The sequence below is a fragment of the Oryza glaberrima genome, chromosome 11 (assembly GCF_000147395.1).
Source record: "Oryza glaberrima chromosome 11, OglaRS2, whole genome shotgun sequence".
In the NCBI taxonomy this organism is placed as follows: domain Eukaryota; kingdom Viridiplantae; phylum Streptophyta; class Magnoliopsida; order Poales; family Poaceae; genus Oryza; species Oryza glaberrima.
This window is the reverse complement of record NC_068336.1, coordinates 5,851,764-5,873,029: the sequence shown is the minus strand read 5'-3', so window position 1 is coordinate 5,873,029 and position 21,266 is coordinate 5,851,764. Positions and strand designations below refer to the sequence as shown.

General features: G+C 38.5%; 3 protein-coding genes across 4 annotated transcripts; all 3 read left to right on the top strand.

The window, feature by feature from the left end:
• Positions 1-4,085: 4,085 nt before the first annotated feature.
• LOC127754388 (cysteine-rich receptor-like protein kinase 26) lies at positions 4,086-12,709 on the top strand. Of its 2 annotated transcripts, XM_052279896.1 has the most exons (15): positions 4,086-4,239; positions 4,920-5,062; positions 5,356-5,614; positions 6,147-6,375; positions 6,471-6,627; positions 6,826-7,011; positions 7,588-7,761; positions 7,883-7,938; positions 8,497-8,551; positions 10,673-10,712; positions 10,800-11,128; positions 11,241-11,372; positions 11,466-11,614; positions 11,732-11,800; positions 12,215-12,708. In XM_052279896.1, exons 2-15 carry the CDS (start codon positions 4,961-4,963, stop codon positions 12,288-12,290), a joined length of 2,013 nt encoding a protein of 670 aa, XP_052135856.1. In that variant the 5' UTR covers positions 4,086-4,239; positions 4,920-4,960; the 3' UTR covers positions 12,291-12,708. The 2 variants fall into 2 exon arrangements, with proteins under 2 accessions (XP_052135856.1, XP_052135857.1); XM_052279897.1 differs by lacking the exon at positions 7,588-7,761 and having other exon boundaries at positions 12,215-12,709.
• A 5,157-nt stretch (positions 12,710-17,866) lies between these two features.
• On the top strand, positions 17,867-19,546 carry LOC127754701 (uncharacterized). Its single transcript, XM_052280272.1, has 4 exons — positions 17,867-18,056; positions 18,821-19,026; positions 19,146-19,292; positions 19,409-19,546. The coding sequence occupies exons 1-4, from the start codon at positions 17,867-17,869 to the stop codon at positions 19,511-19,513; spliced, it is 648 nt and encodes a 215-aa protein (XP_052136232.1). The 3' UTR covers positions 19,514-19,546.
• A 114-nt stretch (positions 19,547-19,660) lies between these two features.
• LOC127754700 (uncharacterized) lies at positions 19,661-20,194 on the top strand. The gene is made up of 2 exons (XM_052280270.1): positions 19,661-19,894; positions 19,996-20,194. Exons 1-2 carry the CDS (start codon positions 19,746-19,748, stop codon positions 20,192-20,194), a joined length of 348 nt encoding a protein of 115 aa, XP_052136230.1. The 5' UTR covers positions 19,661-19,745.
• Positions 20,195-21,266: the final 1,072 nt, after the last annotated feature.

Sequence of the window (21,266 nt, the reverse complement as noted above, 5' to 3'; positions counted from 1 at the left end):
GTGATGGAGTGGGGCGGGCCCTGTGACGGCCTCTGTCGCTTCCGGATTCACCTAGGCACGAGAGGGGACTGCCCGCTGTCTTGCGAGGAGTGGGGGTGAAACCTGAGGTGTGGTATGCTTGGTTAGAGGGGGTTATGCGAAGGGTCCTGTCACGGCCTCTTTCCGGTATGTCGTGGTGGCATGTCGGCGCACGGAAACGTGTCGTGGGGCTGTGTCTTGTGGGTACAGTTGTACACCTCTGATCAGAGTAAAACTATTCGAATAGCCGTGCCCGCGGTTATGGGCGGTCAACCAGATTCACCGTGATTAGTCTCACCCTAGTTTAGTCTAATGAAATTGGATAGTATAGGTGGATGGTTGGGCCTGTCACAACGTGGTATAGCGTTGGACAGTGGATGAATAATATTGATTAATTATCACAACTGTTTTCTTCTTTAAACTTCTGTTTATAAATGCTCGCTTTATGCAAATGAACCACTCTAGCTCTCCTTTGATAAATCCCTGCATCATACCCCTATTCCGGTATGACTTGCTGAGTACAGTGGGTAGTACTCAGTCTTGCTCTATTTTCCCCAACACCAGAGTATGAGTATGTGTCCGATGGTGGTTTCTCTGAGGAGTAGGCTTCGTCCGTGCCGTCGAGGATGCCTGTGAAGTGGTGTTCCCGCTGCAGATCAAGTCAAGGCTTAGCTCCAGTTATCTTTCCTTTTTCTGCTGCATTTATGTAAGACTTTTATGATGTTTGTAAGACGTGGATCTGAATGTCAACATTGTCGTTTGTGTACCCCGGCCGGTCCTGGACGGGGATTTTAATGCACATTCTGCTTGGAATTCTATTCGGGAATTTCTGGGCGTGACAGTGGGGTTGGCGAGGCGGCGGGGAGAAGGAGCGGCTGTAGCTACTCCACTGCGTGCTGCGGCTGGTGACGGCCGTCCTCGCCTTCACCCTCCTAACTGCGGTCCACAGCTCCGACGACCCGCTGCGGGTATATGCAGCCATGGCGATGGCGCCACCGCAGCCGTGCTTGGAGGCTCTGGCCCTCGACCTGTGTGCTCGTCGTCAGCTGCCGCCCTTCGACGCGAGCACCTCCTTCCCCTCCGCCCCGAGCACCGCCATCGCCACCACCCACCGCGGCTGGCGGCGATAACGAGGGATTCATCTTGCCCTTCCCCATTTCTCTTCCAAGCTTCTCGCTTCTGGTGGGCGACCCCCTCCTATGGGCCGGCGCCGGAGAGGGCGAGCGGCGTGGCCGGGCTCGGCCGGCGAGGGTGCCGGGACTCGGCCGGCGATGACGAGCAGCACGGCCGGGATGCGGCCAGCGGCGCTCCCGCGCGATGGACCTGCGGTTGCCGCTGCCGTCAGACCTCCTCTCCCACCGATCTCCTTCCCACCCGTCGCACGCCATGCCAAGAGAGAAGAGAGAGAGAGAGACGAGGAAGGGAGAGAAGAGGGAAAGTGAAAGCTGACGTGGACAGTCTGACATGTGGGGCCCACGTAGGTCCCGCGTTGACTCAGCCGCCACATCGGATAAAACCGGTGTCAAAACCACTGATGGACCTAGAGTGAACGGTTTTGTAAGTTGAGGGATGCCACATATCTGGTTTTGTGGTTGGGGGACGATTTTGTATCTCGACGATAAGTTGAGGGACCTTCGGTGTACTTTTTCCTATTTTGAATGTGGACACTGCTATAGAGAGCAGCTGCTTGTTGGTTGCTGCTGCAGCCGCTGTTATGTTAGGCCGGCCGTCTTCTTGGACCGTCCAATCCAAGTCCTGCAGCCCACACGCTTTGCTCAACGTCGACGGTCAACTTCCACTAGCTACTAGTAGCACCGATCCAACCATTTGTGATATGCCCTTTCTTAATTTCTTTGTAGTATCAGAGGCGGGCACATAACTTTTGATAGTGAGTATTCAAACTTTACACTAATATCTTATCGATGGAAAATTTAATAAGATATATTTTTTCAATTTAAGGCTTAAACCGTGAGGTATTTCTAAAATCATGATCTCCTCTATACCCGTCCCTGATAGTAGTACCGTCCTTTTTCAGCACAGAGTAAATTAGGCTTGCCATATATTCAGGAGTGAAGCTAGGTAGAAGAGGGTGCCTATAAACCTGGTCAAGAAAATATTTTTAGCTACAATTCGTCTATTTTCATCATATGTGCACCACCTCGATCCAAACTTAAGCTTTCATACCAGTCTAAACATAGTCTAAAGTAGAGTAAAGTGAGTGTTACCCTTCACCATTTCGTTCTAGCTCCGCTCCTGTATATATCACAACTCATGAGCCATGCATAATTGTTGATAATTATTAAAAGGGAGTGTTGCCCATGCAATGTTAGGCAGTGGGTAATTATTTTCTCTAGACACGCTAAGAGCCTAGTGTTGATCAAAAGTCATCGGTTTTTACTCGAAAATTCTTATCATCATACGTCCGGGGAAGGACAAAAAATCGGACACCCTAACGGAGTAGTGGCGTAGGCACATGGCAGGTGCATGCAGCCAATGTACATGCAAGTCACATGGATTCAAAATTTAAATGATATTTTCTGTTGAACTATTTATCCGAACTATGAACTAATTATACCATTAGATTTGTTACAATTAACTCTTTATAATGAGATCTCACATGACTATGTTCCGATGATTTTTTTCATATAATATAATTCCAATGTTTTAATAAGTATTTATTGTTGTTTCACTGATTCATTTATAATGTTGCACATGGTCTTTTTATATGTTTCAGTAAATATATTTTTTATGTTTAAAAGATTTCAACAAAATAAAGTATTTACAAATAAGTTGTATCATATTTTTTATGTTTCTCTAGTTGGGTCTAATGTTTCATGCAATGGTGGTTCTGGTCGCAGTCTGTAATTTTTATATAGTTATTGTTGCACGCTATATTTCTATATGTTTCAACAAATATTTTTTTATGTTTCAAAAATTACAAGTTGACGTTTCAATAGTGATATAACTTTTTTACAAAATCAATGTTTGCAAATATATTGTATCATACCTTTTTTTATGTTTCACTAGTTGAGACCTAATGTGTCATGTTATTATTGTTGCAGTTTGTAATTTTTATAAGTTAAACCTCTAGAACATTTTATAAAGTGGGCTGAAAAATTCGCATCTATGAATGGTGCAACAAAAGGATGATATTTCTAAAACACATATATTTTCTTAATCAAAATATATCGTGTGAGATCTTGTTATAAAGATTTAATTACAATAAATAAAATGGTATAATCAAATTATAGATTAGATACATTTTTTAGTTGAAAATTTTGTTTAAAATTTGATTAAACATAAAGAAAAGGGATAGAATATGGAGTCAAACATGCATGTGATGATGTGCCAAACCTACGCCACCCCTACCACTCGTTGCACCCCTACTCCTCGCTGCAGGCCTACACACATGCAGTATGCCATGCAAATAGATAGATGCGGCAGACTTAGCAGCGTCCGATATTTGAAGAAATATCGGACGTCCGATTTCTAGCTTTCTCCGTTTTTACTGCTTCTATCAGACGTCGGTATGTTTCCGGCAAACTTGTCAGGGGTGGTTTTTATTTCTAAAACGAAAAGGTAAACCTGGTAACAAATCTATGATTCCATAGAGAACAGAATTATCCCCACCTAGCCATCTCGTCCTTTGGCACTACGGATGACCAATGACCACTAATGATCCGTTTTAAATGTAGTTGTGGGTTTATGTGTGCAACGTTTGACCGTTCATCTTATTTGAATTTTTTTATGATTTGTATCTTTCTTATTTGAATTTTTTTATGATTACTATCTTTATTGTTATTAGATGATAAAATATGAATAGTACTTTATACATAACTTTTTTTTAAAAAAAAAATAGATAAGATGGACGATCAAACGTTATATACATAAATCCACAACTGCATTTAAAACGTGACAGTAGCGAGTAGCCAGCTAGAGTAAAGCATGCAGGTTTGGACAAGCTAACTGTACTGTATACGCGTGCCCTAAATGTCCTTAGTTTCAACTTTGCTCGATCGTGGTCCATGAACTGATTATCAGAAGGTACAATCGGTCAGTCAAGCAAACCTGCGTTACAGCTGGCTCGTCGTCTTCGTCGTCTACGGCGCCGGCATAAACTGCAGTTTATAATCATCTCCTCCTCTCCAGCCTGATCCCGTCTCTACTTCTCCTCTCCAGCCTCTCAAAAAGCTAGGTCGATCTTCAGTTCTGTGTCTCCAGGTTAGTGCTAATTAATTAATTACTGCTTCCAATTCAGGCAGTACTGTTTGTTCAATTGCTACTAGCTTCAGTTTTTACATTTCATTCATGACTGACATTGGTCTGATGGAATGTTGGTTACTGATGGTGTTCTCTGTAGTTCAATTGCAAGCTTGGCCTGTTGGTCTTTCTTTTTCTTTCCTTTTTTTTTTCATTTTAATACAAGGCTAGGATTTTCTCCACTAGTACTCACTCAAATTCTTACCCATTGCCGTACGTGCTATGAGTTCCGAATTGAATGGTTGGGAGAAAACTAGTCGAAACTCACTCGATTTTTCTCCAAATGATGCATATCTCAGGGCTCGTTTTGAAATTTTCTCTCTGTAATCCCTTCATTTTACATTTAGTCAATGCCATAAACCAGGCTTTGAGGAATTTCAGTTCAAGATTTAGAGTGCTACTGTTAACTCCAGTCTTTCTCTTCTCATAAAACGAGTAAATTATTAAGGAAATTTTACAGTACTTAAGAAAGTATTTGTATATATCAAAATTTTAGTATCTTGAGATATACAGTAGCTGGAGATATAAAGTTTTACACTAGAAAATATAGCATCTCCCGGTATCTTATCAAGCATAGAAAAATTACCCAAATATTACTCTTTATTCTCAAAAACTTATTACTCTATATTCTCATCATACAGAGAGGAGAGATTGGTAAAACGGACAAGTTACAAATTCAGCTATGAATCCAACTAATGTAACATACGAATTGTTAGAAGAAATTACAGATGGATTCTCTGAGGAGCGAAAGCTTGGTGAAGGTGGATATGGAACAGTTTACAAGGTAAGTTAAAGGCAACTTTGGTATGTAAACACCAATTTATTGTGAATAATTGGCGAAACCATTGCAGTGGGTTCAAATTTCTAAATAATAATAAGTCTTCAATACTTCAATACATGCACATATAACACTGAGGTGAGCAATCAACCCTGCACCACATTTTATTGTTGCATGAAACTTAGTTCTAGTAAAAGTGTGATGACAAAACAAACAGAGCCTGATGCTTTCATTTTTGGCTTGTCAAATGTTATCACAAACTTATCATGTTTTGAGTACTGACCCTAGATGTTTAATAGGGAGAGCATAAAAATGGAGATAAAATTGCAGTGAAGATTCTTCATGATACGCAAGATTTTGACGGCAAGAAATTACAAAATGAGTTTGGGAACCTTATGATAGTCAGCCATCCAAACATTGTACAGTTAGTTGGATACTGCTATGAAATAAAACATACACACGGACAAGTCAAAGGAAGACCAGTTTTGGTTGCAACAATACATAGAGCACTCTGCTTCGAGTATATGCCTCGGGGGAGCCTTGAAAATTATCTTTCTGGTATGATATTGCTCAAAGTCCTACTACTCCCCTAATTCCATAATATCTGTCATTTTGGATAAGGCTGAGGTTAAAATGTTTTGAACTTTGACTATGAATAAATTTTAAAATATTTACTTAAGAAGCATGGAAAATATATGTATAGATTAATCTTGAAAGATACTTCAATGAAATTATATATTTATTATAATCCATCCGTTCTATATTATAAGCCACTTTGACTTTTTCATAAGTCAAACTTTTCTGAGGTTGATCAAGTTTATAGAAAAATATAGCAACATTTACATCATCAAATTAGTTTTATTAAATCTAACATTGAATATATTTTGATAGGATGTTTTGTGTTGGAAATATTGCTATATTTCTTGGTCAAACTTAATAAGTTTGACTTAGAAATTTTTTTAAACCACATCCTTGTCCAAAACGATAACTTGACAAGTATTATGAAACTAGTTGGAGTACATCTTCAGCTCGGAAGAAAATTAGTCGTGTATTTGCATTCTATTGATATATCTTTTGTTTACCTTTGCAGATAAAGTTGATGGTCTTGACTGGCCTATACGGTACAAAATTATTAAAGGGACATGTGAGGGTTTAAAACATCTTCATGTGGAAATGAGGCCACCTATTTACCATTTGGACCTAAAGCCTGCCAATATTTTGCTAGACAACAACATGGTGCCGAAAATTGCAGATTTTGGTTTGTCTAGGTTCATCACTGAAGACAAAACCATGACTACAAAAACTCTTGTTGGGACAATGTAAGCTGAATATATAACTCGTTTGAATGAATTCTTTTCTAATAATAAGAAATTTGATTTATACGAAATCCATCATATTATTTGTCCCCGTGCAGCACATACCTACCACGAGAGTACATAGAGAGGAAAGAAATATCAAACAAGTTAGACATATTCAGCTTGGGCGTTGTAATGCTAGAGATAATTGCTGGACCTGGACCTACAGGGCGCTTCAGAAGCACCGAAATTCCTTCTCAAGAATTTACCGATCAAGTAATCATGAGTTCAGAACCGATGTTTATTTCTAACTAAACTACTCCCAGTTTATTTCTAACTAAACTTCTCAATCTGTTTATTTTTTTTATGGCGTTTGTTAGTTAAAAATGAACTAACCAGCATCAAACATTTTAGAACAGAGGAAATATTTTATTTCGTTTGAATAGTACTTCATCTTTTATTCTGATTTCACAGGTACTAGGGAATTGGAAAACTAGGTTAGAGGCAGGAAGGAATGGTCCCCTACTGGAAGCATATTGCCAGCAAGTGAAGACATGCACCGAGATAGCACTGAAATGCATGGAGACTGATAGGGAAAATAGGCCTAATATAGTGGAAATCATCAATCAAATTAACGAGAAAGAAGCTATCATTGGTGAGGTAATTAATTATTACTATCGTGTGTTTTGTTTATAAAAGACTACAGTGCAATGTTCTTCCTGGAGGAATATAATGCAGTGGAATCATTTTGCTTATGTCGATGTGGCATTATCATATTTGTCATCTATTCGATAAGAAAAACTATAATGTATCAAGGGATGAGTTTACATTCATTTTCACAATATATTCCTTGTTTCATTAGTGATTTCCATGAATCAACAACCTCTGTTTCACTATTTCCCCTACATCTTGGAACTGCATTTTGATGAGAGTAATCCTTTTAGGGAATCAAAAGTGTAATGACCAATTCCAGTTTTGTACCATCTAACCTGCTCTAAATCATGTGAAGTACGCTCTATTTAATAATTTAATATGCGTTATCGAGGTCGAACCTTGTTAACTATTGCTCATTCTTCATGCCTGCGACGCTGAGTGCGCAATTTTATAACTATATACTACAAAACAATTATTTACATTTTTTTCTCAGAAAGGAAAACATGCATATATATTTGAAAGTCATATTTATTCACCAATGATAGAATTTCTATTAACTTCATTAATTTGGACCTCATTTAGCTGCCGATAGACCATGCCTTGGAGAAGCTACCCTCACACAACAACGAGTCTGTTACTCTTGAGAGCAAATTGGCAAGCCATTTGAACTTAAATGAGACCAAAGAAAATCATGAAGCCGATCACCATAACAGTTCTTGTTCCAAAGAGAAAGAGGAGGACCGAGAGGAAGATCTGGTGAAATAAATTTTAGTTGTTTTTTATCACCAAAACCATGCATGTTGCGTACTTTTATCACATTTGAAAACCCATTCATTTTATTATTTCGTTAACTTCAGTTGATGTGTCATTTGATCAGATCATCCCAATGGAACATCCTGATGTTCCAATAGATGTGCATCCATCGGAACCATGGTATGTGAATAGTCTTTCTTTTCTGGTTCTAAGAGGAGATAAACTGCATAGTATGTTCTAGTTTTTTTTCCATAATACCAAATGAAACAAAAATTTGTGTTTATATCCAAAAGAAAAGGACAAATTGTTCGTGTATCAGTTCACTACTTTCATGTTAACTACATTTGGCAATTGGCATGATCCCATATTATTTTAGAGCTAAAAACAAAAATAAAAATTTGTGGGGACATACGCTGATACGTAAATTTTGATTTAACAATGGTTATGTTTAATCCTAAAAAAGAATGGTTATTTTTTTTTATTTTGAAAAAGGGAAGTAGAGGAGAAATGACTAAAACAACGGTCATGTTTTCTCATTATCTTTTTCCTTATGGAAGTTCTTTTACTTGGTTATGCGCTTATTCTATAATAAAGTTAGGGTCGACAAAATCAGGGCCAGATATCTGTTTATCTTTTAATTTCTTTGAACACTACTACATTTCTATCTTTTTTGAAGCAGCTGTAAAATGTTTGTTACTATAGCTTTTACTATAAGTAAATTTCTTCTTATGTACACAGGATCTTGACGAGCAATATGTTTGGCTCAGTTGACATCTTGAACTATAATACGCATGTAAGTTATTACTCTTGGTAAGCTGCATATGCTACTTTACTGTTAATTTGTGCTACCGCTATACTAGGAAAATACCAAAGGCACATATAAAAATAAAATGGTATGGTATCTCACAGAACCTCCTTAAGGATCATATAAGAAAAAACCCATTTCACTCACTACTTTAAAAAAATATTTTCGTGGGCACCCTTTCTTTATTTTATAGGTGGAATAATGGCAAGAAGCCTGGCCTTATAGTTTAAAACTGCCTGTTAAAACACATTTCCACATATGATTCCTTAAGAAAACCGTCTATGAAAATTAGGTGACTTTATGAGGTAGCACACCAATTTATTTCAATTTGTGGCTTTCTTAAGAAACCGCCTGTAAAAATTTATTTTCATGGACTGATCTCTTAAGAAACTGACTGTAAAAATGTAAACAACTCTATTTTAATAAAAAAATCATTTTTTTCATATTAAGTTAAATGAGAACAAACTTTATATGAAAATTATAGCTCCCAACGAGATCTACATTGTAGTTGAATGTTTTTTTTTCATTTGAGATTGTGTAGTAGCTCAAACATTCATTACAAGGTCCCGGATATATTTATTAACTGCCTATAAAAAGGAAATGACTCTTTTTCTGTAAACAAAATCACAATCTTTTCATATGAAGTCGGATCAGAACAATCTTTTCATATGAAAAGTTTAGCTCTTGACAATATGCACAAATTTTTAATTGCCTTAATTTGATATTGTTAGGGACTCAACCATTCGTCATAAGGTCTCAGATCTATTTGTTAACCGCCTGTAAAAATGGCAAGGGTCCTATTTAAAAAATCACATTTTTTCTTATGAAGTGGATGAGAACAAACTTTATATTATAACTATATCTCTTTACGGAAAATACAATTTTGTAGTTTGATTTTTTTTCATTTGAGATCTTTTAATGTCTCAAACATTCGTTACAAGCCCTCATATCCTTTTTTTTTCTTATTCTTTTGAAGTGGCCAAACTTTAAATATTCACAGAAAAATCATTTTAAATCTGATTGATGTGAACCAAAGTTATTTGAGATCCCTACAGTATTTCCTTTAATAAGATGTGGTCAATATTTCCTTGGATATAGTCATTCACTAATATTAAAATATATAACATGTCAACTCACATAGAGGTAACTTGAAATAAGTAAGCAACCATATTAAAATACTTTTGACCTGATCATATTAAAGGAAATATTAAGTATCATAGAGAGCTTTGGGTCACTTTAGTTGGACTTAAAATATATTTTCTATTAATTTTCAAAATCGAGTCATTTTCAAATAATAAGGGAAAAAATTTCACATGTGGTTTTCTTTGGAAATAACCTGTCAAAATATTTTCATAAGCGATTCTCTTAAGAAGCCACCCATAAAGTTCGATTTTCATCGGCGATTCTCTTAAGGAATGGCCACATTTCAATAAAAAATTACAGCTTTTAATATTCCGTCAGATGAAAAGAAAATTTGTACGAAAATCATAGCTCTCGATGAGATCTTAAACTTTCTAGTTAAATGTTTATTTTTATTCGAACTCATCTAGGGAATCAAATATTCTTTACGAGCTCTTAGATCTATTTAAAAAACAATTTTATTCATTTTTTTTCAAATACTGTTGATGGAGACATGCTCTCAAAGTTGTACAGTACTATCAAATACTCACTACAAGTTTTGGAGAGGTGAAGTCAAATGGACAACATTTATCTCGTTGTCATGAGGTGCTTCATATGTGAGAAAGTTAGGTGGCTACACATGGAGTGAGTTCCTAGCAGGCGTGCAAAAAATTGTGTAACTTTTTTTTGAATTCAAATATTTAGACGCGGCTAGTTACATGTTCGTTTGGTGGGACAGGTATTTGTGTATATTTCTGATATAGAAGCCAGTGATGTAAAAAAAAAGAAACATATTCTGTTGTCTAAAAGCATATATACTACCCGCTATAAATTTAGAAAACTGCCAATGACAACAAAAAAGTTATAAGTTGTAAAGTTTGCCTATGTGAGTGAAATTCATTATAAGTTATCTACAATTTTAGCATGTTGAAATATGCTTTTGGATGTTCAAGGACTAAGATTTGCCCATATATATATATTTGTCCACAGGAAACAATGAACCTGATTCAAGGCTCATATGGACCAATAGGCATGCTTCTGATTCACTACTAACCATGCATAGACTTGTACATGTGCCACAGCAATGCTAACTGATTTACTCACTCCAACACTACAGTTACTGCAGCCAAGTTCATCGCGCGAAAGCAATGGTTCGTGGTTGGACATCACGATGGTTTCATAAGAGTTTACACATATGAGTCCCCGGTAAAGCAAGTGAAGAGATTCAAAGCTCATGCTTGGAGTTGGACCATCACAACTTTGGATGTCCATCCAACTGAGCCTTACCTACTGTCAGTAGGCTCACAAGACCAGATCAAGCTGTGGGACTGGAACAAGGACTGGGAGTGTATCAGGACATTTGACCCCCATGGCGTAGCATATCAAATCAAATTTAACCCAAAAGATACACATAAATTTGCTGTTGCAAGCTTGATGGATGCTCAGGTACCCTGATGTTTTTCGGTTTACCTCCTGTCAATTTGATAAACAAAACTTGAGAATTTAGGTCATTAACACAAACATATGTATGCTTTTGTCAATGGAAAAAAAAATACAGGTTTGGAATATACGTTCTTCGCGTCATGAATTCACACTGTCTGGGCATGGATCTATAGTGGATTGTTTTGATTTCTTTACTCGAGGCAATCAGCTGTACATGATAACTGGTTCATGGGACAAAACAGCCAAGGTAAGACAGGTTCATTGAAGAACAATATATGTGGTATCTCTTGATCGTTTTTTGCGGAAGTAACATTCTAATGCATTTCATGTTGCTGATCAGATCTGGGACTGTCAGAGAAGGACTTGTGTTCAAACACTTGAAGGACATACGGATTGTATCACCTGTGTTTGTTCCCATCCAGATCTGCCAATCCTACTTACAGGTTCAAATGATGAGACAGTTCGTCTGTGGAATGCCACTACCTTCAAGTAAGTTCCTAATTTGCGGTACATATTAACACAACTTCATAAGGTTGAGATGTGATCTTGCCATGTTTTCATGTCCAAAAAGTTTCAGAAATGACACTGTTTTCCATAATCTTCTAGGCTGGAAGGTGTACTGGACTTTGAGCTCGGCAAAGTTACTGCTATAGTTTGCTTAAAGGGTTCAAAACGGTGAGTGATTAAAAGGATCCTACTATTTATCTTGATGTTATGTTGTTGACAATGTTACTGCTTCCCTGCAACTTCTGCAAGTGTAAAATTAAAATAAACTTGACTGAGAACATGAATTTCGGTAAATTTGTTGAAATTAAAATTTATCCATTCCTCAAAGATCTTACTTTAGATCAGAACAACTCATTTTTTGAGTTATGAAGTAGATGATCTGTCTTTTCTGCAATTGTCTATTTGTGTAAAAACTGTCATCACACCTTTCCTTATGAACTCCTTTTAACATTTGTAACTGGCATGTTTTTCATCTTCTTCTATGTGGCATGTGAACTCTATCGGTACGTTGTATGCATTACGGATGTGCTCTGCATTCTTTATTAATTCAGAGTTCTTTTTGAAACGACCTTACTGTTGCAGAGTTGCGATTGGACATGATGCTGGATTAGTGATTACTGAAATTCGTCATGGAAAGCCTGCTCCCAGCAACAGATAAGGATATTCAAACTGTTGGTGTCAAGTAGGCAAACTGGAGTGGAGACAGATAATGGTAGTGCGCTTAATTAGCTCATTCAGAACACCGGTTGAACAATGTTTTGACACTTTGATAACCAAGATCTGAAATTCGGAGGTAACATGGGAAAAATAAATTTGTAATCTGATGTAGTGGATATTACCTACATTAAGCATACAAAGTTTGTTTTTTTTTTCTCATCCCTTTTGCAGTCCAGTGTTTTTGTTATGAATTAACAGTCCCAGTGTATTCTGAAAATATTTCTGTCCAGAAAAAGTAAAATAGAGTTTATAGTTCCAAAACTTATATAATCAGATCCTTAGCCAATTCATGATTATGTAAATTCTAATTCTTATACGGAATTAATTTGGTGGTAAAACTGGCCGGATATTGAAATCTTGCAATTGGACCCACAAGCCGCTCACTTTTAATGCCCTTCTACATATTGGTTCTCTATGGTCCTTTCTGTGTATTGGTCTTATGGTCCTTTTGATGTATTATTGGATCTACTGTATCTTAGGATCGTCAAGACATGTATTAATTTGAATTGAGAATATCAGAGTGGGCCACGCCACATCTTTAATGCCTTTGGTATCTCGTATTGACGAATCGTTGAGGTTAGTCGTGTGTAACTTCAATTCGGTGTGGGCCTGCAAGGCCAACGGGCCAACACGACCTTAATTACTTACTCCATTTCAAAATATAGGGTACAACTATTTTTTAAAGTTGGTTTATAATACAAGTCATACATGTATGTATGCAATTAATTAGCATCTCCTCTGACCTAAATTATTATTTTTTTAAATCCTATACTCATAAGATCTTTAATTCTATTGGGTGCATGTATGGTATTAATTGGGGTGATTCAAACAAAGAGATGATAATAATTGTTTCTTAGTTTTTAGGTTAAGGGTGGTTATGTCTTATATTTTGGAAAGGAGGGAGTACCAGCCATGATAGAGCAAATTTGGGCTTGTGTTCATTCTTGTTATCCTAATTCCGTATAATTTATGGGTATCGTGTTGGTAAAGCTAGGCACACGCTACATAGTTGTTTGTTGGTATTCAAATACACCATTCTCTCGGTTAAAGGAGATATATCTATGGAAGAATCTAGATTATCGGCATAAGTAGAATCTTGATGGAATGTTTTTATCAATTAGCCAAAATCCACTGGAGGGCCTAGATGCATTTTAAATCTTCACCTTTTTGCATCATTGATTGATGATGAAACGATTAAGGCTTATGAATAGATTGATAATAACTTACTTTCCAAAGGGTGAGTTTGAGCTCCCTTAAATGTGTGCATACTAACATGTGAGGTCAAACTCATATGTACATATTTGTAAGAAATGTGAGAGCTCCCCCTATCTTTTGCATTTGTGGGGTGTGCTGTGTGTATATGATATACCAATTTGAAACCGACACGCACAACTTCAAATTCTTGATAGTAATTGAAAATTTTATCAAATTAAATCTTGCTACCTGTTGGGGAAGTATCTCCGGATCAGGAGACGCTAGCCTCCGAAGGGCTGCAGCGCTCCGGAGAACCTTCCTCCCCGGGAGATGACCATGAATCAGGGCCATGTCGGTCCGCGGATGGCCCCCTCGCTCCGGAGGCCTCCGGAGATCCAGGAGAATCGGATCTCATTGGGGGCGAGAGGAATGAGACCTAAGCAGGCTCCGGATGGTGGCTGATCGGCTCCGGAGGAGCTCCGGGAGGTCACAGCGCCATGGGCTCCGGTGCCACTCCAAATGACCGAGCTCCAAAGCCCGGAGGGGAACCCGGAGCCCGGAAGGGGAGCTCCGGAGGGAACCTAAGGGCTACGGGCCTCCGAGGGGTCTGAAGAGCTCGGTGTGCCGGCCGGAGTGAATCATGCCTCGATATGCCCCCGCATGCCAAGTCAAGAATCAAGTGCTAGCGGGCACGAATAAATGCGCACTATGCGCCCCAACTAACTCTGACACTGTTGATGGCTGCCAGGCGGAGCACGCTATTACCCGGAGGATGCCTTTACCTAGGTAATAGTAAGGCCCCTCGGGAACAGCGGTGCCCCCATACCGGGGCAGCTCTCCTGTCCTCCACCAAGTTACCACTAGGACCAAGGCTAGCCCACCGGCCAGTCGCATAGGCATATCGTAAGGATAGGGGCACCGAGGCATTTTCCTCTTGTATATTCATGTATATAAATGTGTAAATATCGCCCATAGAGGGCAGAGAATAGAGGGAAGGGAAATTGATACACTTGTTGAGTTCTTGCAACAACACTACCAATTGGAAAACTCAAATCCGGCACCAATTGAAAATTAATTCTGGATATATACCAAATAAAAATATCAATTCAAAATACAATGCATGTGTTCTATTCGTGCATTGGTTGCGCCTGCAGTACGAGAAGGAGAGGATGGATGCGACAGTGGCATAAGGGCCAGAAGAGAGATATGAATTATAAGGTTTAATTTTTTCTATCCTTTTCTGGTTGATTATTGCGTGGAAATATTGTTGTTTTTTTTTTTTGGATGAGATGGTTTTTTTCGAGACGTTTCTTTGTGTGGGAGAACTACAATGATGGTAAAGGATGGGGGCTCCTAATGCGCGCGCGCCGGAAGATCAAGTCGCGAGCGCGTGGAGCAGAGGAATCGGTGATTTGTCGTTACCCTTTTGGCGATTTTCCCGTTCTTGTTAGCGACAAAAATAAAAATCCTCCGATCAACCCGCATAAGCTGCCCCTCTCTACTAATGCTAATAATGTGATTAGCGTTAATGACATGATTAACGCTAATAAATACTCCCTCCATCTACTTTTGATAGTCATATTTCATCTTGGCACACAGATCAAGGATAAGTAATTCTACTTATCATCCATTTAAACATGCTACTAGTCATGCCTCGTAAACAAGCGATTCATTAATATTTATATTTCCCAATGCCCATGTAGCCAATTATGTGTGGAAGAATGGAGAGTCATGCATTGAATCCGAGAAAGTCATTAAAATGATAGGTTGTTGGATTGAAATATGGCTATCAAAAATAAATTTTTCAGATTTAGAAATATGACTATCAAAAATAGATGGAGGGAGTACTATCTAACATGAAGATTTAAATTTTAGATTCGGAGTTGAAACTTTTGAAATTAAGAACTAAAAGATTTGAATTTTAGACTTGAAAGTTCTAGAATTGGAATTGATTTTTTTTTGAATTTTGGAGTTGACAGTTTTCAATTTTGATTTGAAAGTTTTAAAATTTGGATTTGAAAGTTTTGAAATTTCGGATGAAAATTTTTAATTTTCAGTTGAAAGTTTTTGAAAATATAAATTGAAAGTTATAAATAATTGAGTTGAAATTTTCAAATTCGAGTTCAAAATTTGCGTTGAAAGATTTTAATTTTGACTTGAAAGTTTTAAAATATGGATTTGAAAGTTTTAAAAATTCAGTTGAAAATTTTGAATTTTCAGTTGAAAGTTTTCAAAAATTTGGGTTGAAAGTTTCAAAATTTATGTTGAAAGTTTCAAAATTTTGAGTTGAAATTTTTATATTTGAGTTGGAAGTTTTAAAAACAGGTTGAAAATTTTCAGGTATGAGTGCTCATATTAATCACGTCACCTAATTAAAAATTAAAACTAATAATGAAGAATTATAGCGGTAATCACGTTGTAAATTGATTTGCCTCACTTGCCCAACTGCCCCTTTGTGTTAATTCCTATCTATACTAGCACGTGCATATGCTGGCGCCGTCGGACGAAAAAACATAAAGTCAAAAGTGTGCTTGGGCCTTTGGCCTTGCTAATGATATGCCAAAACTGAAACGCGCGTTAGTTATTTATCTAGCGCGTATGCGCCAATTAGCAATTTCGGGTAAAGGATTACACATTTAAATTAAAGTAGTAGAGATGGTGGAGATAGAGATGTTTTTCCATCAGATGGGGGATAACGGATAATTTGTCATACTAAGGCTGTATTCTTTTGCAGTGGATAGAGAGGAGAAATACTTTGTTCTTCGCACGCGCATTTTACAAACTAATCATATTAATAGAAAAGTTGTTTTAAAAAATCGTATTAATACATTTTCAAGTTTAGATTAATTAATATACAACTAAACTAATTAGTAATGACTCAGCTCGATTTTCATCTCTCTCAATCTTCTATTTTCTTCAGCTCTCGAACAAAGGAAAACGGTGCTTTTGATTGCGCCGGTCAAAAGAAAATAGTACTTGTATAGCTGACTACTGCGTTCGGCAGCTAAGATTGAGAGGAGATTTGTTTTGTTCTCCGCATGTATTTTTTTAAAAAAACATTTCTATAGGAAAGTTGTTTTTAAAAATGTTATATTAATCTATTTTTAAAATTTAAAATAGTTAATATTCAATTATTCATGCACTATTTTGTATTTCTCGATCTTCTCTTTTCATCTGACATCTCCTCTCAAAGCAGGGAGAGAGAGACATGGTGCTTACTGGGTCTTGTGTGTCTCGCCACGTCAGTGAGCTGCCCGGCCTAGAGAGAGCGTCCTCTGCTTTTGCTCCGCGTCTCGAGAAATTAGACATTATGCCACTTTCAAGAGTGGGTTTCACCGCAATGCCATTCCGTGGAATGGCGTCGTTAAAATACCACTTTCAACCGATACCAAGCCGTTGCTTTGCCATATTCACCATTCCTTGCACTTCAACTGACCAAAATACCCCTCTCTCCTACAGTTTCTTTCTCTTCTCCGGCGAACATGTGGGATGAGGAGAAGACCACGACGGCAGGGGTGGCGCTAACCTCAGGCTCGGCGGAGCTCGGCTCCTCCTCTTGCTCTACAAATTCAAGAACACAATCTTTGAGCTCAAACCACACACAATCCGGAGAGCTAGCGAGGGCGAGCGCGAGGGCTTCGGCTCACCTCCCGCCGCCTTGGTCACCGGCTCGTTGATCTCCATCCCCACCACAGTCACCGTGCCGACCGAGCCCAAGACAGCGACGCAGGTCCCGTCCTGCCACGAGCTCCTCCTGGAGCTAGCCTTCTTGGGCCATGGTGGCGTGCAGCCTGCGGCACGTGGTGGAGACGACGGCAGAGGAGATGGTGGCGAGCGGCGCACGGTGGTTAGCGGGAGAGGAGCGGCGCGGTGGCCGGTGGGCGCGACGACGGAGGAGATTGTGGCACGCGACGCAGTGGCCGGCTTAGGGTTTCCTTCTCTTTCTCCGATGTGCGGGCAGCAGGCTTCGGCCATGGGGGCGGGACGTCATCGGCGGTGAGCTTGGGCGGTGCGGGCGCCGGCGGCACGAACAACTCGCTTGTGACAGCCGGAGGGGTATTTTAGTCAGCCCGGGTGGAAAATTAGGTGGACATGGAGAGAATTGGCTCAAATGGCAAAAACAAATGTTTGGCATCTGTTGTGAGTGGCATTTTAACGACGCCATTCCGTGGAATAGCATTGTGACGAAACCCACTATTGGCAGTGGCCTAATGTCCAACGTCTCCCACTCTCCCCGCATCAAAGATTTCAAAAAAAAAAAACCTCCCCGCGTTTCGCGCCCCGCAATCCATCCACGAAACTCTATAATGGAAGAGGAGATCCATGGTGGTAGATGCGAGTAGCAATGGAGAGACCAAGTCATCAGAGGTGCCCATCACTGCCACCTACATCCCCCGTGATGTGGAATACCTGCGCGAAGCCATGGCGTTGGAGTGGGTCGCCGACAAGGAGGATGAGGAGACTACCGCTGATCTGCTCGACGCACCGCCGGTGTTCTTGATCGACTATCCAGGTAGTACGAATTTCCTCTCTACGGTTGGGGATATATGTTATATGTATGCTTGGTTCAATGTTTTGCCTTTTTGCTGGATCCTGATTCAATCCATCTAGAGAAGAGATTTTTATTTTAGTTTTTTGGAATTTTTTTCTTCTTGACAGAGATATGATGTATTTTTGGGTCTATAATTTGGAGAGTACCGTGTACTTTACTCCTTTCCTCCCAAGATATAAGTTACAACCATCACTAACATAAGAAACAAAAAATAATTACTATTATCTTTCTCGTTTGAATCATATCAAGTACATTGTATGCACTTAACGGGATTAGAGATGTTGAGAGCAAATGATAAAAAAAATGAATTTAGGGGAGAGGGGAGGCGTTAGTTAATTATATACATGCATACATTGTACTATGAAACATTAAAAAAATAAAAAAATAGTTGTGTCCTACTCCCTCCGTCCCACTCACTAAGACATACACATATTTTAAAATTCAACTATGTAAATATTTGACCAATAAATATTTTAATATAAATTTAATTTCATTTGATAAAAATAATATCATTCGATTGTTATTTAAATTTATTTTTATATGATTATGATTTTGTTGCTACAAACATTGTTATTATAATTTTAAAGTCAAATATTATTTTTGAAGACTGTACGAAGTTTGATCGCGCCTTAACAAGTGGGACAGATGAAGTATATTTTAGGATGGACGGAGTAATTTTTAGAGTACAGTATTACTGAGTAATTTTTTTTTAATCTCTACTCAAGATCTTTTCGAGAGAGGATGGGGATGGGAAAGGTTGTTTCCGTACCATTCTAGTTCTGTTGAGTGGCCACAATTCAAGAAATACCTCGAGGAGTATTCCAGCCACAATGCTGGCCAAGTTGCCACTCTCTGCTCCCAGCTCAGGTCTGTCCAGGGACAAGGCATTCCTCCTGCTGGATGTGGTGTCCTCCATGATGCAGCCAACCTGGTAATGTCTTCCTGCCTCTGCAAACGCATACTTACTGTGGCGACCTTACTTGTTTCATTGATTCAGTTCCTAATTAATAAACTTCATTGCACCATTGCAAAACAACCAAACGTTTCTAGTGTATCAAGATTGAGAACAAGTTGCTTAGGAGCTGTCATAGTGCACTCACGGTTGAAGAGATCATCCTGAGCTCCAAGATCAAGGAGTGTGCAAGCCATATGATTCAGTCAGAGGGCGAATCTTCTGCTGCAGCTGAAGGCTTGGTGGTACGCATGCATGCCTGACTACCTAATTCAAGTGCTAGTAAACAGTAATTATCATTTTATGATGTTTACTAACCTTTTTTTTTCTGGCATCAATTATTGCAAATGGTGGTTTCAAGTGTATCACGATGGAGGCTGAGTTGATATGCATTTCATTGGAACATGAGTTGGATCCCACCGAGACGATCAGCTTCAGCAATGAGGTCTCCGGCAGTCTGCCTTAAATCTTATGCTCTGTAAAGTGAATGAATCGGATGCTGCCATTGCCGCTGCTGCTTTGGTTGTATATGTGACTTCCCCTACCTGAACAAGCTGCCACTCAGTGTATTATTTTTTGGTACTTATTCTTTTTTTTGCTGACAAACCTTGTGCTGCTAATTTCAAAACTATGTTCTGAAGGGGATCGCAAAGGAGGCTAGGAAACTATCTTACTTGTTGAGTGAAGATGACCCTGACATGTGCCTGAAGTATGATATGTGTGAGTATATCCGGGCATATGCAGCAAAAGTTTTAACCAAGCTTGAGAAAGAATTTTCTTGCAATACAGCTGGTCATGCTGCTGAAAATGGCATTACTGCTAGTGACAAATCAGAGAAGCCTATAGGGTATGGTCTGAATAATGAAATGATATTTTGTTTTTCTTGTTCCGAATATTAATAATGTTGCATCAGATGAGTGACATTTGGTTTTTCTATACTATCGGTAGGGTCAGTACTGTTGGAGATCTGAATTGTGAACAACCTGATTCGATGGGCAAGAATGAACGCGATCTTAAGGACAGTAACGTGAAGTGGAATTCGAACATGAAGAAGCTGAAGAAGGCGCGGAAGAAGAGGTTGAAGAGGGCGGAGAAGAGGCTGAAGAGGGAGGAGAAGAGGAAGTCGGAGGATCAGACTGAAGGTTGAAGTGTGAAAGAAGACCAAATCATTTAGTTCTTGATTTAATCTTTTACTAGCTAAATGTCCGCAGTCTGTAATAGATAAAAAATATTAAATATAATATTGTCTAAAACAAATAAATATATATCTTGAAATATATTACCTATTTTTATAGTGAACATTCACCTTATTTGATTTTTATATGTGGCAGTCTATTTATATTTGATTTTTTTTACTTATGAAAAGTGTAAGGGGTAATATACAAAAATTTAGAATGGGGTTGGTGGGGTGATAGATTTGATTGTTTGTATTATCAAAAAGTTTAAGAGGGGTAACGTACAAAAATTTACAATGGGATTGGTGGGGTGGCAGAATCATTGCCAACACCATTATAGATTTGATTGTTTTTATTATAAAAAAGTTTAAGGGGTAATCTACAAAAATTTGCAATGGGGTTTGCGGGGTGGCAGATTTACTGCCATCACCATTACCTACTTTTAAAATTTTTAAAGTAGTGTAGATGTTTCTTGTGCACAAGTCATCACTGGCATGTATTATTTGTTTGTTGAAGCTCAAGCCTTGACAATTATGAAGGACAAGCTCCTGGAAGGGAAGTCTCAGCAGACATCTGAGCTAACGAAGGCAGATGAGAATGTTTTCAAATTAGGAAGTCTTGCATACCGCAGTGCTTTTGAAATGGGAAGAATACAAGTTATGGAATCCTGATTATTTGGGGTCTTTGGGAAACCAGAGCTTAATGCTCAGTCCTACTTGTATGCAATCGGTATATTGCTCACCTTTTTAGTCATGGTAGATGCTTTCAACTTGCATCGTTAATTAAGTTTACTTTTCATGAATATATGCTTCTGATTAGCAAATGTTTGGTGTTGTTTGACATAAGCGTAATTATCTTGTTTTTAATTGTTGGTTTTTTCTCTTGTTTTTTCTGACATGATTTCACAGTAATGTGTTACAGTAATTAATGATCAAACAGAAGAAGTCCAAACAGTGGATGATGCACCAGCAGTAACTAAATTTTGTCTTGTTAGCTTGATGGATGCACATGTACAGTTAAGGAGGTTTCCTATATATAATAATA